The following is a 15,198-nucleotide window of genomic DNA, read 5'->3' as shown; positions in this document are numbered from 1 at the left end:
TTAAAAAGTACAAATTTTCACTCTTACTTTTGGCTCCCTTTTGTCTGGCTCCCAATTCTCCTTTCCCCAGTAGTAACCACTGTTGTTTGTCTTGAGGGTCTTTTGGAGAATGTATGTATTTGTGTGCATGTATGAGTGTGTGTGTGTGTACATGCATACATACATGCATACATGCACACAGGAGGCTTGCTTTTCATTCTAGTTTCTGTGCTAAAGTTGCATCTTAGTAATGTACATGTGTGCATCATTCTTCATTCATTCCGTCGTCTCTGTAGGTCCAGAGATATTTTTAAACATCACATCATCACATTAATGGATCCAGTGCTTTTACTTTCTTAACAGAGTTGCATTAATTTGGTTTTGTTGTTTTATAGAAAGCCTTCATTTTCTGGAAAGTGATCTAGTTAAATTTTTTTGCTGTCGATAATTTGATTTTCTGGATATGGCTAAAGATTTAGTGATTGTTTCACCAGCTAAGTGACTAGCTCTGGAATTGGAGTATAAGAACCTGACACAAAATAGGATTCATGGTTGTTTAAATTTGTTTTTATTCCCTCTTTCTCTTTAAGGTAGGGGACTATTATTGAAAATACATGTATTACTTCACTGTGTTTGCAAATATCATTTTTAGAACCTGTGGCAGTTATTTATTTATTATTTTTTCTTTGCACTTTCTCAGCAGAATTATTAAGGCAGTTACTTCTTAATTTTGGTGCATAATTACTTTTTGTCGTTTCAGTTTACTTCATCTTAAGCATTTTGCTTATTTTATACTCTTGTATTCTAGGCAATGCAAAGAAACAAGTTTCCAAGAGAAAAACTTCAGATAAAAAGGGAAGATATCAGAAGGAATGTCCTCAGCATTCTCCTCTTGAAGATATTAAACAGCGGAAAGTATTAGACCTCAGACGATGGTGACGTTATCAGTTTTTATTTTTTTATTTTTGAAATATGGAATATATGTTGGCAGTAACTTAGCAGTTTACAAATTAGTACATTATATGTATCATAAATATTTTTATTTCTAAAATTATTACCAGGATTTCTGAATATTTAAAGTCTACCACAAATGTTTGAAGTAGATTAATAATGAGCTATGCTGGTCTTTCCCAAACTCGGCTGATCATTAGAGTTATCTGTGTGACTCCACATAACTGCCATCTAGATTTAACAATGATTAACCTTTTGATGTAGTTACATACTTAGCTTTTCATTGCTGAAGAATTTTCAAGTAAGTGACTGATTTTTATCGTATTTCATCTAAAGTTACTTAAGTATGCATCTCTAAAAAATGACTTTTTTCTACTTAACCACAATACTTTTGTCATTCCTCATAAGATTAACAATATTTCCCTAGGCTAAATTCACATTTCCTAGATTGTTTCGAAAAGGTCTTCACATCTGTTTGTTCAAAGTGGGACCCAGTTGTGAACCACGTGTTTGCTTGTCATGACCCATAATTCTCTCAATCTAGGACAGTCTCCACCCCTCTTTCCCCCTTGTCTTTTAAAAATTCTATTATTTTAATCGACAAATGAGAATTGTAAAGATTGGCTTATTGAAGAGACTTGGCCAGATATTTTGTAGAATGTCCTACATTCCAGATTTGTTTTTTCCTTTTAGTTTCCTAAATTATTCATCTAACCTCAATATTTCCTGTAAACTGGAAGTTGAATATAAAGACTTGATTAAATTCCAGTACAACTTTTTGTGCAAGAACACTGCTTAAGTGGGCCCTCATACTTCAAACGTTTCACATCAGAAGGCACATGGTATCTGATTATCCAGTATTAGCAATTCTAAGTGATTACTGGGTTAAGGTGGTGACAGCTGTATTCTACATTGACGAGTTCTTTCTTTCTCCTTTGCTACCCTCAAGTAATCCGTAGGGTGACAGAGTGGCATTAGGTAATAGCCAGGTTCCATCAACTTTTTACCTTATGGTTTTAGCCAAATGTATTGACAGCCCAAACCCATTGATGATCCTTGTCTGAATATTTGTTGCAAAATGGTTATATTTCAAAATTCCATTTTTTTTTAACTTTTATTATCCAGCCTTCTTCTGTAGCTTTCATTGATCAACTGGGGCTATTTGGTTATCTTAAAATACAGTTCCTAGTCTAATGAAAACAAGTTTAATTCATGACAACTTTTATGTATTACTGACCCTGATTTGGGTTTTTAAAATTCCTTTGTACGACATTTTAGAAATATATTTTTATCACTTCTTTAATAAATATTGGACCCTTTGCTGTAGGCTGAGAAACAGAGATGCACACAACATGGTTTTTGTTTTCCCAAGGTTTACAATCCAGCTGAGGTGAGGGGACTAAACAGAAAAATGTTAAATATCTTAGGCAGTTTGTCACGTGATGGGTATGAATCACTAATTAACCGTGAAAGGAGGTAATGATCACCAAAATGCTTTACTAAGGTCCTGGGTCTTAAGGGAGGAAATATGAAGGATTGGAGGGGTGAAGGGTCTTTGAAAGGATTACAGCATAGTGTCTCTGAAATGTGGGTAATGAAGAGTAGAATAGCTTGTCTAAAGTGAGGCTTAGAGAAGCCAAGAAACCTGCCAATGTCACATGGCTAATAAGTAGAAGACCTTGTGTTGAAGCCGAAGAGTCAGACCAACATTCATGCTGTTTGCGTATAATACGCGTCATGATCTGTTTCTTAGATATCAGGGCTCAATATTTAGATGTTTTTTTTCTGAGTTAAAGATAAGCCATGGACGATTTCTTAACAAAAGGAACTTTTATAAAGATAAATTTGGAATAGTTAGTATGTAGGGAATAATGGAGAAGAGACATTAAAGTCAGAAACATTCATTTTAGTTTCTTTGAAAAGAAGGCTCTGCTCCTTTGTGCTTCTAATCACTTAGATTTACGCTTTGTTTCAACAACAAATAGTATAACATGTGAGGCCATGAAGGCTGGGACTGGGAAGGATAGATGGGAGAAATGCCCTGAGGGGAAAACATCACCAGGACTATAAGCCTGTTTTCCACTGAGAATATTACAAGATTAGGTTAGAATGGAAAGTCCCATAGAAGATAGTAGAATGTTGGTAAACATTTTAACCTGGTCATAAACAAGACTAGGAAACAAGTTTAGATTGATGAAAAAGTATGAAAAATCTTAAGAGAAATTCCCCTTTCCCTCTCCTTTTTAAAAATTCTTTCAGGCCAAATTTAGTGTTATGAGAAAAAATATACACATGCATGTAATACTTTGTTAGTAAATATATGTAAACATAAATGTTATAAAACAGTGTTAGTATTGGACTTGTAAAATAATACCCAAAATTGAACTCTGGCAAAAATATTCACAGCAGAAAAGAAAAAAATCAGTAAATGAGTGAGTTGCTTGTGTTTTATCAGCATGGGCCATATAGCTTATGATGACAGAGCTGTTAATAATCACTTGTCCACAAAGATCTCCTAGGTTGGAGTTCACGCTCATATTTAAACAACTAGGGCAGATTACTTGAATAAGGACATTAGTAAATTGCTCATATGTTTCCAGGGATGGGGGAAAGAGGAAAAAGGGAGTTGTGTTGTTCACTGGGTAAAGAGTTTCATTTTTGCAAGATGAAAAAGTTCTGTTGCCTAACAATTTGCATATAGTTGACACTACTGACCTGTACACTTAAAAATGGTGTACGTGATAAATTTGATGTTTTATGTTTCTTACCACAATTAAATAACAAAGCAAAACTGAGGGAGGACTCAATAGATTTGACAATGAGGTGTTGAAGACAGCACTTAGTATGTTAAGTGACAGTTATTAGCTTTTGTGTGTCATTTTGTGTAGTTGAGTGTACAGATTTAGGGCTCATGGCACACATTCTCACTTATAAGTGGGAGCCAAACAATGTGAACACATGGACACAGGGAGGGAACACCACACACTGGGCCCTGTCAGGGGGTGGGAACCAGGGACAGGAGAGTATCAGGAAAAATAGCTAATGCACACAGAGTGTAATACCTAGGTGATGGGTTGATAGATGCAGCAAACCACCATCACACACATTTATCTATGTAATAAAGCTGCACATCCTGCACGTGTACCCTGGAACTTAAAAAAAAGAGATTTAAGGGTCATGGTTAACTTGTATGTGTGCCAATATGCATAGTATATATACATATACAAATGCATATATGTACACATGCATATGTCTAATTTTTCATTTTGTAATTAATTTTCAGATGACACTAAAGTTGCTCTTAGTGATGATAGGTCTTGTTTCTTTGTTTCATTGTGGCTACTTCTTAGCACCTTCTTTAGAAAGCAGTTAGGAGAAGATCATTTGAAAGCCAACGAGTGTTGTGGGTTATTGTTAAGCTGATTTAACATTGTCTCCCCCCACAACCACGCATGACTAGCTTCTTGTTTGGCCAGGTGCAGTGGCTCATGCCTGTAATCCAGCCGAGGTGGGAGGATCACAAGGTCAAGAGATCGAGACCATCCTGGCCAACATAGTGAAACCCTGTCTCTACTAAAAATACAAAAATTAGCTGGTTGTGGTGGTGCACGCCTGTCGTCCCAGCTACTTGGGAGGCTGAGGCAGGAGAATTGCTTGAACCTGGGAGACGGAGGTTGCAATGAGCTGAGATTGCGCCACTGCACTCCAGCCTGGGCGACAGAGTGAGACTCCATCTCAAAAAAAAAAAAAAGAAAGAAAGCTAACGTATTTCTTCTTAAAACAGAATAAATAAATAGTCTGTCTCTTTCTCCTTCTGTTCACATTCACCCCAGTTTCTTCTCTTGAATCATGACGGTTTGGAAAATTGTCTGGGTTGCTTAGTGCCACTGAATCATGCCATGGAAGGATTTTGTATTTCACTTTTAAAATTCTCTGTGACAGGAGAAGCACTGCTTTGTGGCTTCTTGCCCAAGGATTCTAGATGGACACAGTGGGTAATAAATGGATGATTTTTAGTTTGGGTTGAAGAATCTCTCTGAGAAGTTGACACATGGGGGCAATGGTTTGTTTCTCCTGTATTTCTGAAGTTGCAAATAATCATGTAAGCAATTCAACCAGGAGTTTACACCAAACTTTTAATAGGTGATATATCATTACTTTTTCCCCATTGGTTTGGATAACATCCACTTTAACTGGTAGTTAGTCATACTTAGCTATTTTTATTAAAGCAGGTGATTTATGGTTACTTTATATTATGACATGATTAATAAGTGAATATGGAAGATTTTACATTGACTTAGGGGATCAAAGTTTTCATTATATTAACACCTTTAATTGCCATGAGTTTTCTATTTCTAGCATGCATATTTTATATTCATTCAAGTGAAGAAAACAGTCTTTTGTTTTCTCAGGTACTGCATAAGCCGACCACAGTATAAGACTTCTTGTGGCATCTCCTCATTAATTTCTTGTTGGAATTTCCTATACAGCACAATGGGAGCTGGAAAGTAAGTATGTCAATTTATCAGTATCCCCAAACTCCAAAGTAATTCAATGTTGCTTTTTCTATAACAGAAAAAAATTTAAGAATAGATTTTTTATAAATTTAAAAAAACCCTGCTGTATTTTAGTGTAAGTCTTTTAGCTTAAAATATATACATGTATTATTTTCAGTGAAATAAAAGTGGCCTGGGTACAGTGGCTCACACTTGTAATGTCAGCACTTTGGGAGGCCAAGGTGGGAGTATTGCTTGAAGCCAAGGAGTTTGAGACTAGCCTGGGCAACAAAGCAAGACCCCATCTCTACAAAGTAAAAAAATAAAAACAACTAGCCAGGGACAATGGCATGTACTTGTATTTCTAGCCTCTTAGGAGACTGAGGCAAGAGGATCACTTGAGCCCAGGAGTTTAAGGCTGCAGTGAGCTATGATCACGCCACTGCACTCCAGCCTGGGCCACAGAGTGAGACCCTGTCTCTAAAAAAATAAATAAAATAAAATAATGAAAAATATTACTAAAATTATTTGCAAATCAGACAAACATATTAACATTGCGATAGGTTGTATTTGCGTATGATTGGAATTGAAAAATGAAAGGCAATGAATATTTCTTTTGTAGTCTTCCACCTATTACTCAAGAAGAAGCTTTACATATTCTGGGCTTTCAACCTCCATTTGAAGATATTAGGTTTGGTCCTTTCACGGGAAATACAACACTTATGAGGTATGAAGACCCTCTTAGAGGCAATACCGTGTTTCTAGTTTTGCAAAATAATAATGATGTAGATGTGTGTTGATAGTAAACCATGTATCCAGCTGCTGGGCTTCAACCTCTCATAGGTATACCAACTTTGGGCTATGCCTGAATTTCTTTAGAATTGGAATAATGCCATCTTTTTGTAGAATTGTTGTCATGAGCAAATCTTCTTGTTATTTTCAGGTGGTTTAGACAAATTAATGACCACTTCCATGTAAAAGGATGCTCTTATGTTCTATATAAGCCTCATGGGAAGAACAAAACAGCAGGAGAAACTGGTAGGTAAACATATAGAAGATTTACACACACACATACACATATGCACACACACACACACACATACACACACACGGTTTAGAATTCATCTCAAAGACTGGCTGTTTAGCTTCCTGGGACATTATGTAAACCCTCAACACAGTCTGTTACTTGCATGTAATCTGTAGGGCACTTTTTAATATGCAGTTTAATATTTTATCTCTTCTAACCTTTTTATGTAGAACCTTTAGAACTTTAAGGTATATCACAAACACTACTCTAACACATTGTATTGTTTGGGTCCATGGTGTGTGTGTGTGTTTGTGTGTGTATGTATGTGCACGTGCACATGCTAGTAAAACTCTAAGGAAGTAGCATGGAGTTAGCAGTTTTTCTTTCTAAGAAGGAATGTAAGGATTTGAGAATATTTGATGTTAGACCTGTGTGGTAACATATAATGGCAGGAAAATAGACTGTTGAAGTGACAAAGTTCTGCTATAAAATAGTCTTGTTTATAACAGAAATATTAATGGAGTTGATCTCAATCATTATTTTAGTTATGTGCTAATTAAATAATTTGTACTATTTAGCAATTTCCACTTTTAAAATTGTTAGTCTTTTGACTGTATAAATCAGAAAATCGTAATACATTGTTAAAGAAAAAATTATTCTGACACTTGTTAAAAGGGTGAGAAGACTTTATTTAAGACTTGTGAAAGGCCTACCGTAGTAGGAATGAGAGATCAGGCTCAACTCTGAATACAGCAAAGACAACAAAGACAACTGTGACTTTATAGCCAAGGGACACAGTGAGGGGTTTGGGGGTGGGAAATTACTAAGAGGGTCAAGGGTATGGGGATTCTTGCTAAACTGGCCTAACAGACTTCTTGCTAAAGCCAGGTCAAGGGCTGAGACATCAGGAGTTGGTAGGGGAGGCCCATGAGGAACTTGATTAGATATTAAGGGTTATGGGTTCTCTCTAAACTGACTTAGCAGGATTCATGCTAAAACTGGACACAGAAGTCTAAGGTCCAGGCCTGTTTGAGAAGAGGACTCAAGGATTAATCAGGAAGAGAATTGTTATCAATAGAGGGTATATGGTTTACCAAGGTAAAAGACTGAGCACAAAGGCAGATATATTTCTGTTGATCTATATTGGGCATATCAAGTTGGTTACTTGGAGGCAGGCTTGGAGATTACATGTTGCTTTCTACACATACTAGTTTTGTGACCTTGAACAAGTCACTTGCTGAGCCTTGATGCAGACCTTTTATCTTTCTGTATTTGTGTAGGGTCAGTGTGAGGATAAAAGGAGACATATTTGTAATGTACTTAGCACGCTGTGTTACAGAGTAAGGACTCAGTAAGTGCTAGCATTTATTCCTACTGACTAAATTCTATGCATTCACATGGGGCCTGTCTATCCCTCTGGAAAACATGGCTTTAAATGCTGTGTTGCTATTTATTTCTGTTTCTAGTGAGACTGTCACTACACTACTCTCAGTAAGTGATCAGGCAACAAAAAACTAAGAAAGGATATATTATCCTGTTTGGTAATTTTCTCTTTAGCTGTGTCTAGTTTGCTTTTTATACTGCCTATTGAGTTTGAGTTTTTTAAAAGAGGTTTTCAATCATTTTTATTCTAAAATATGTAGTTCTTTTAAAAATTGGTTTTTAAAAATAACCTCATTCCTTACTCATATTTTCATACCCTTTTATTTTTTAAATCTATTGAAACTTTTTTCCTCCATATTTGGTGTAATTTAGGAAATGTGTATATATCTGATTTTGCTGTCTCTTGTTTCTTCTGGATCTTATTTGAGGTGCCTTCGTGTGCCATGAAAAGAAAATGCATAATTTGGCATTGTCTTTTATAGTTCTTGAATGTGTACTTCCACAGGATGTGCCAAACCTTTTTCTGGTCCAAAAGATTTTCACAGTCATTCTCCAGTTATTAGAAGGTATAATAATGATTCTGTCAGTTGTGTTCATTAAAAGTTTTATAAAATGTCTGCCAATGACATTTTGCACCCTGTAAACTGAATACATAGCAGTTCAGTGAAAGCAAGTGAAAGGGTAAGAGGTGTCAAGGCATAGTAATTAGCAATCTGAGCCGGCACCACCATGTGGAGTTCCTGCCCTTCTCTCAGGATAGCACATGTGTGACCTGGGACCTTTGGATGTAGGGTTGTATAGTGTAGACAGCATCCACACTCAATCTACAGAATAAATACTAGTAAAGCTTAATTTCTTTTTAAAATACGAGGATCACTATAAACAAATGTTCTAATATTTTGTTTCTGTGCCCACAAAGGGGGTCATCTTGTATAACCACCTGGATGTGTCAGTACTGAAAATCATTAACCTAGAGGAGCAGTAGTTGGCAAATGTTTTTAAATAAAAGACTTGATAGTAAATATTCTTGGCTTTGAGAGACACATGGTTCTGGGGTAGTCACAGCTGCTTGATGCAGCTGCTTGGATCTTGAAGGCAGCCATAGACAACATGTAAACAAATGGATATGGTAGTGTCCTGGGAAAACCTTACTGATGGACCTGAAATTTGAATATCACATAATTTTCACATGTCACAAAATATTATTTTTCTTTTGAACTTTTAAAAATTTTATTTTTTATTTTTTAGAGATGAGGGTCTCATTCCATCCACTAGGCTGGAATGCAGTGGCTGTGATCATGGCTCACTGCGGCCTTGAACTCCTAGGCTCAAGTGATCCTTTCCCCTTAGCCTCCCAAGTAGCTAGGACTACAGGTTCATGGCACTGCACCTGGCTAATTTTTAATTTAATTAATTAATTAATTATTTTTCTGAGACGGAGTCTCGCTCTGTTGCCCAGGCTGGAGTGCAGTGGCGCTATCTCGGCTCACTGCAAGCTCCACCTCCCGGGTTTGTGCCATTCTCCTGCCTCAGCCTCCCAAGTAGCTGGGACTACAGGCGCTCGCCACCACGCCCGGCTAATTTTTTGTATTTTTTTTAATAGAGATGGGGTTTCACCATGTTAGCTAGGATGATCTCGATCTCCTGACCTTGTGATCCGCCTGCCTCGCCCTCCCAAAGTGCTGGGATTACAGGCGTGAACCACTGTGCTTGGCCTAATTTTATTTTATAATTTTTTTCGATTAAAAAAATTTTTAGAGATGGGGTCTCACTATATTGCCCAGGCTAGTCTTGAACTCCTGGCCTTAAGTGATCCTCCTACCTCGGCCTCCCAAAGTGCTGGGATTACAGGCATGAGCTACTGTGCCGGGCCCATTTTTCTTTTGATTTTTAACAATGTAAAAACCATTTTAGCTTGCTGCCCATTTCAACACAGGCCGCAGTCTGGAGACTGGATTTACCTGTTGGTGGGAGTTTGCCAAACCCTGACCTAGAGGATGAAGCCTAAATTCCTGAGCATGGTGTTTGAGGGACTGGCTTTTGAGTATCCTGCTCCAGCCTACCTCCCCTGGTGTTCAGCCATGCTGGGCTCCTTGATGTCTCCCTGTTCTTCACAAGGTACGGGTCATCCTTAGGCCTGTGTGTCTCACTGATGGGATGTCCTGCTGGGGAGCATGTGGAATGTGGGATTTCGTATCTTTGTGATTGGTGGATTCCTATTTATTTGTCCATCCTGGGCTTCAACATAACAGATAGATATGGTGGTATCCCAGGAAAACCTGGGGGGATGGCTTTTTCTTCTGCTTGCCAGGCAGGATTCAATCCCTTCCTCTCCTGGGTTGTCACAGCACCACGTGTGCCTCTGGTAGAACTTTGATTTCGTTGCGAGGTAATTCTTGGTGCACCATATAGTTTCATGCAGAAAAACTAGAGTTGCCTTTCTTGAGGATTAGGCCAAGTTCTTACTTATTTGTGCATCACAGTGCCTGATACTTAGGTGCTCAATAGGAGTTAATTTAATGAATTCTCAATTGAGGAAATGAGGCAGGAGGAATTCAGGAGATTGGGGTTAGGAAACTTATAGGAGATAATTTTGTTGTCCATTCCAAAGCTGGCATTCTTCTTTTGCAAGAGTTCTCTCTTGTGATGTGGAAAGGAAAATGTTTTCAAAATGTTTTCTTTTTCCCTTTGTGTAGCTCATCTTTCCTTCTGGCTCCTACCTGCTCTCCCCTCCCCACACTCCCAGACACACACTCACCTGCACCTGTGTGCTAGTTCTGCCCTGCTTTCCATCAGAACCTAGTGTGTCCTCCTTCTGTCTTCTGGAGTCCCTCAGTTGACAGTTTTTCACTTGTTCCTAAGGACAGGAAATGAGCCAATTCATTGAATCTGATGTTTTCAACTTTACATCTTAGCAGTGCCTTGAACATTGCCTTTTACATTATAAAAAGAGATTAAGACTGTCTCAGAATAACTTCTTAACCGATTCACAGGGTGGCTTTATATCTCTTTTAATGGGGTGTGGACCAAAATGCATGTCTGGGATTATAGAAATGATCACTGGAGTGAATGTCATACTTACGTGTCGGATATAATGGAAAACTATTACAATACAGTTCTCAGTCTTGTGTCCCAAGACTGCATTATGAGTAGGGCCCTGGGAGACACCAGAACAAGACTCATAATTCCTTTTATTTGTTTTCTTTTTGCCTGCTGATTAGAAGAGGACTTCATTTGAGTAGTTAATGGCTTTCTATTAATATCAGCAGTATCTAGATGGAGTGAGAGGATAGATGAAGAGATGGGTCAGTCAAAGTAAAGGAAATTAGGGGAAGCAGGAAGACCCAGAGAAATTAGAATAAGAGAGAAAATCTATCAAAGAAACTCTGGGTATCAAGGAAACATCAGCTATATAAATTTAATCAAATTCCCGAAGTAAGAACATATAATTTTTAAATTAATGGAATGGAATAAAACACTAAAAGGGCCATGGAGAGAGTTGACTTAGGAACCACTATTCTGGAATTTTAAAAGATTTTTATCAACTGTCCTGTCCAATTTTAAGATTTTATACTATAATTTTGCTAGAAATTCTCATTTGTAGATCTTTTGAATATCTGTACTTTATTTATTTTATTTTCCAATAGTCTGGCACCTCCCAAGTTCTTTGTGACTTATTTAAATGTAATGATTTGGTGCATGTGTTAACCAGTTCCCTTAATAATCTAGGATGTGTAGCATTGGGTCCCAATGACTTTTTTTTTTTTAACCTATTTGTTTAAATTTCCTCCAGCATACATCCTCGCTTTTCATTGAGGAATGGGATAAACTACCTATTTTCCTTAAATTTGTTTTCTTTTATTTTGTTAGGGGGTTGAGGTGGTTACTATAATTTCTTTGGGTAAGTTTTAATATATTTTTCAAGTTTTATTCCTACTTTCAATTTTTTTTCCAGAATATTCAACTTCTTAGTGCTTTTCTGTGTCATTTCCTGAAGGATAATTAATCTTCCTACGCCTCCTGGAATATTTTTGTCTTTACCTTTGCTAATTGGGGGACCCAATTAAGCCCTGCTTCATCTCTGATATGTTCCTTGGCCACCTTAGCCCTGGATTCCTCTAAATTCCTGTAGTACTGATTATTCACACCCATCATTTTCCATTTGCTATGTGCTATGTTTTATAATGTTTCAGGGACTCCCCGGTGCTTATTTCCAGTGGGCTCTCAGTAACTGTAAACTAAGCACACTAATGGAATAAAAGTGAAGTCCAGGGATTTTGATAAGACTTAGCTGTTAATATTAGTGTTGTTTTCAGAGATGTCACTAGTCACAATGAAAATTTATTCTAGGAGTTGCCAACATTAGGTCTCTGTTCAGATAACTTCAAAGTATGGGTTCACTTAGCCACCAACATTTGTGCCAAGCAAGTCCAGATTCATTCTTTTTAATCAGCTAGCTTGAAAATTGCATTTATATTCATGTATTTAGTTTTTTCTAGTGGGTATTGCAGTTCATAACTTTTGCTTAACAGAGAAGACCCGTCTCTGGCCTCATTCCTATATAACTCACACATCCCTTCACCATGATTGTTGTTACCAGCTTACTGCAGCACCTCAGTACATCTCAGGTGGACAATGCATTAGTATTCTGTTTTCCTCATGTACTGGTTTTCTCCAATTCATATTAGACACAAATAATAAATCTCTTGAACATGCAGTGCTAATATACCCCTTTCCTCTTTAGGAGCTGTCTGGTGCTTGCTTACAGCATAAACTGCTTAGTGTCTTTCCAAGCTGACACAAATTGGCCTTCCCCTGCTGTCCTCCATGTACGGTTGTATTTAAAAGATGCCAGGGGAGGCTGGCATAGTGGCTCACGCCTGTAATCCCAGCAGGTTGGGAGGCCGAAGTGGGTGGATTCCTTGAGGCCAGGAGTTTGAGACCACCCTGGCCAACATAGTGGAACCCCATCTCTAAGAATACAAAAAATTACCTGGGCATGGTGACGTGCACCTGTAATCCCAGCTACTCGGGAGGCTGAGGCACGAGAATGCTTGAACCCAGGAGGTGGAGGTTGCAGTAAGCTGAGATTGTGCCATGCACTCCAGCCTGGGCATCTTTTTTTTTTTTTTTTTTTTTTTAATTAAAAAAGATGTGAGGGGAATAAGGACCTTGCAGAGTAATGTTAGGGTGCTGGATTACCTGTCAGAGTTTCAGAAGCTATTCTTGTCTTTGAAGGTGTAAAAATATACTCTAGTAAGTTCTTCTGGAGTTATCTAACATTCCTCTATAGATGATCAGGGTCTACAGGACAAGCTCATACTAAGCAAACTCAGAATGTCAGAATGTTAACGGAGTAACTTGAAGTAAGAAACATAATCTCAAAGGGACCAGAATTCTCTTGTTGGCTGCTCAGGATACCTGCTCTTCTCCATGCAGCAGGCCAGTGAATTCCTGTAGTTTTGTTCTCCTTTCTCTATGCCGTGCAGATCATGGCTCTGCATTTGGTGGTGGTTGCTTTGTTGCTTAAGTTTCAGATTTTAAAGATATACTGAAGTACAGACTCAACTTCATTCTGAATTTAGCTTCCTTCAGTAACACATTTGTGTCTTCTCATACACAGAATTACTTTCTTGGACGACTACCTTAATGTGTTAAATGCTGTATTTACTGGCTTGGCACAGTGGCTCACACCTGTAATCCCAGCACTTTGGGAGGCTGAGAGGGGTGGAACACTTGATGTTGGTAATTTGAGACCAGCCTGGCCAACATAGTCAAACGCTGTCTCTACTAAAAATACAAAAATTAGCTGGGCATGGTGGTGAGTGCCTGGAATCCCAATTACTTGGGAGGCTGAGGCATGAGGATCATTTGAACCCGGGAGGTAGAGGTTGCAGTGAGCTGAGATTATGCCACTGCACTCCAGCCTTGGCGACAGAGCAAGGCCCTGTCTCAAAAAATAAAAAAATAAAAATATATAAATAAATAAATGCCGTGTTCACTATCTTTTATTTCAGAGGGTGATCTTTTTCTGATTTTGGCCTGAAATTGTTGGGTTGTCCACAGTAGGCTTCTCTATACCATCGTACCCTGTATGCTATAAACTAGATCATGGGCTGTTCCCTGAGTATATTCCTACTTCCCCAGTGGTTTATTCTCCTAATGCTCTTTCCTCTGTCTAGATTGTTGAAATCCTGACACTTCATTAAGTTTCATCTTGAATACTACTTCTTCTTGACTCCTCAAACCTGATGTGCTCTTTCTCCTTTGAATTCTATGCCCCTTTTGTGGCACTACCGTATTTCACCTTATATAAAAGTTACTTGTTCCATCTTCCCTACTAATGCACTTGAGGGACCATGTATCACTCCTTGGCTCTCTGCTACGGCCGTGGACCTGCTGTTCCTAGTGGTCTTCAGCTATTTCAGTGGCCAGAAAGTCGATCATTGAAACTATGACTTGCAAGCTTTCATCTGCTTCATCTATTTTTAGGATTTCTAGTTTTAATGGGCTGTTTATGAATAAATAATTTAGCTTCTTCTAGGACATGCCAGTTAATGAAACCTCAGTTAATGGCTTTGAGTACTAAGTGCTGGTGAAAAGTCATTTCTTATGGTAATACTTTTGAAATTGACCACTATTATAGTTATGGCAAATGTCCAAGGAAGAGTGGGTATAAGAGGTTGTGGTGGTACTACCAGCCTGTCTCTGTAGAGATGTTATCTTGTCACTTGGCTTGTGAAGGCTACTCCTCTAGCCTCCATAACTTTTGTGTAAAGATTAAAGTGTGTGTTAGTGTTGTAGAAAAATCTGGGTTCTTATCACACAACAAGGAAAGATTAGGCTCACAGATACTTTGAAGGGTGAGAGGGAACAGAATTTATTGAGTGAAAAGGAAAAAACTCAGCAAAGCGAGAAGAGTTCCTGCTAACAGGCCCCCATCTCACAGACTGAATCCCAGGTTACCACACAGGGACAGGAGAGGCCAGGCTCCTCCCCACTGCAAACAACGGGCACTTCCCGAGGCCCAACCCCATCCTCCCACCACGCAGGCCAGGTGGAGATTCTCCAGGAAGCCCTTTTTACTTGACTGTCTCATTAGTAGGAGAAGTTTGCATTTTTAGAACTTGTTTATTACCTGGAGCTTATTTTTATTTATATACACCAGTAGTCTTTTAAGTTGGGGTGTGTGTACTGCATATACATTAGAACCTCTATATTTTAACCTAATTTTAAATTCCAACTTTTTGTATATCTTTTATAAAGACATATTAGTACAGTGGTATATGTATATACTTTATAAATGCATGTGCTAACATTGGGCATGCTTGTTCAGAATTTTAAGTGATAGCTGTGTACAAC

At 38.1% G+C, this 15,198-nt stretch overlaps 1 protein-coding gene across 13 annotated transcripts in view; it reads left to right on the top strand.

Annotated features, from left to right (window-relative positions):
• Positions 1-15,198, top strand: part of BIVM (basic, immunoglobulin-like variable motif containing) — a 42,145-nt gene that overhangs the window by 16,579 nt on the left and 10,368 nt on the right. For all 13 annotated transcript variants that reach the window (XM_063618655.1, XM_063618661.1, XM_063618656.1 and 10 more), the window contains 4 exons: positions 788-914; positions 5,343-5,438; positions 6,049-6,153; positions 6,370-6,464. In XM_063618655.1, coding sequence (XP_063474725.1) covers positions 788-914; positions 5,343-5,438; positions 6,049-6,153; positions 6,370-6,464 — 423 coding nt within the window. The remainder of the gene's footprint in view (positions 1-787; positions 915-5,342; positions 5,439-6,048; positions 6,154-6,369; positions 6,465-15,198) is intronic.

Source organism: Symphalangus syndactylus, chromosome 15, assembly GCF_028878055.3.
Source record: "Symphalangus syndactylus isolate Jambi chromosome 15, NHGRI_mSymSyn1-v2.1_pri, whole genome shotgun sequence".
Taxonomy (NCBI): domain Eukaryota; kingdom Metazoa; phylum Chordata; class Mammalia; order Primates; family Hylobatidae; genus Symphalangus; species Symphalangus syndactylus.
This window is presented reverse-complemented; position numbering and strand designations above follow the sequence as displayed.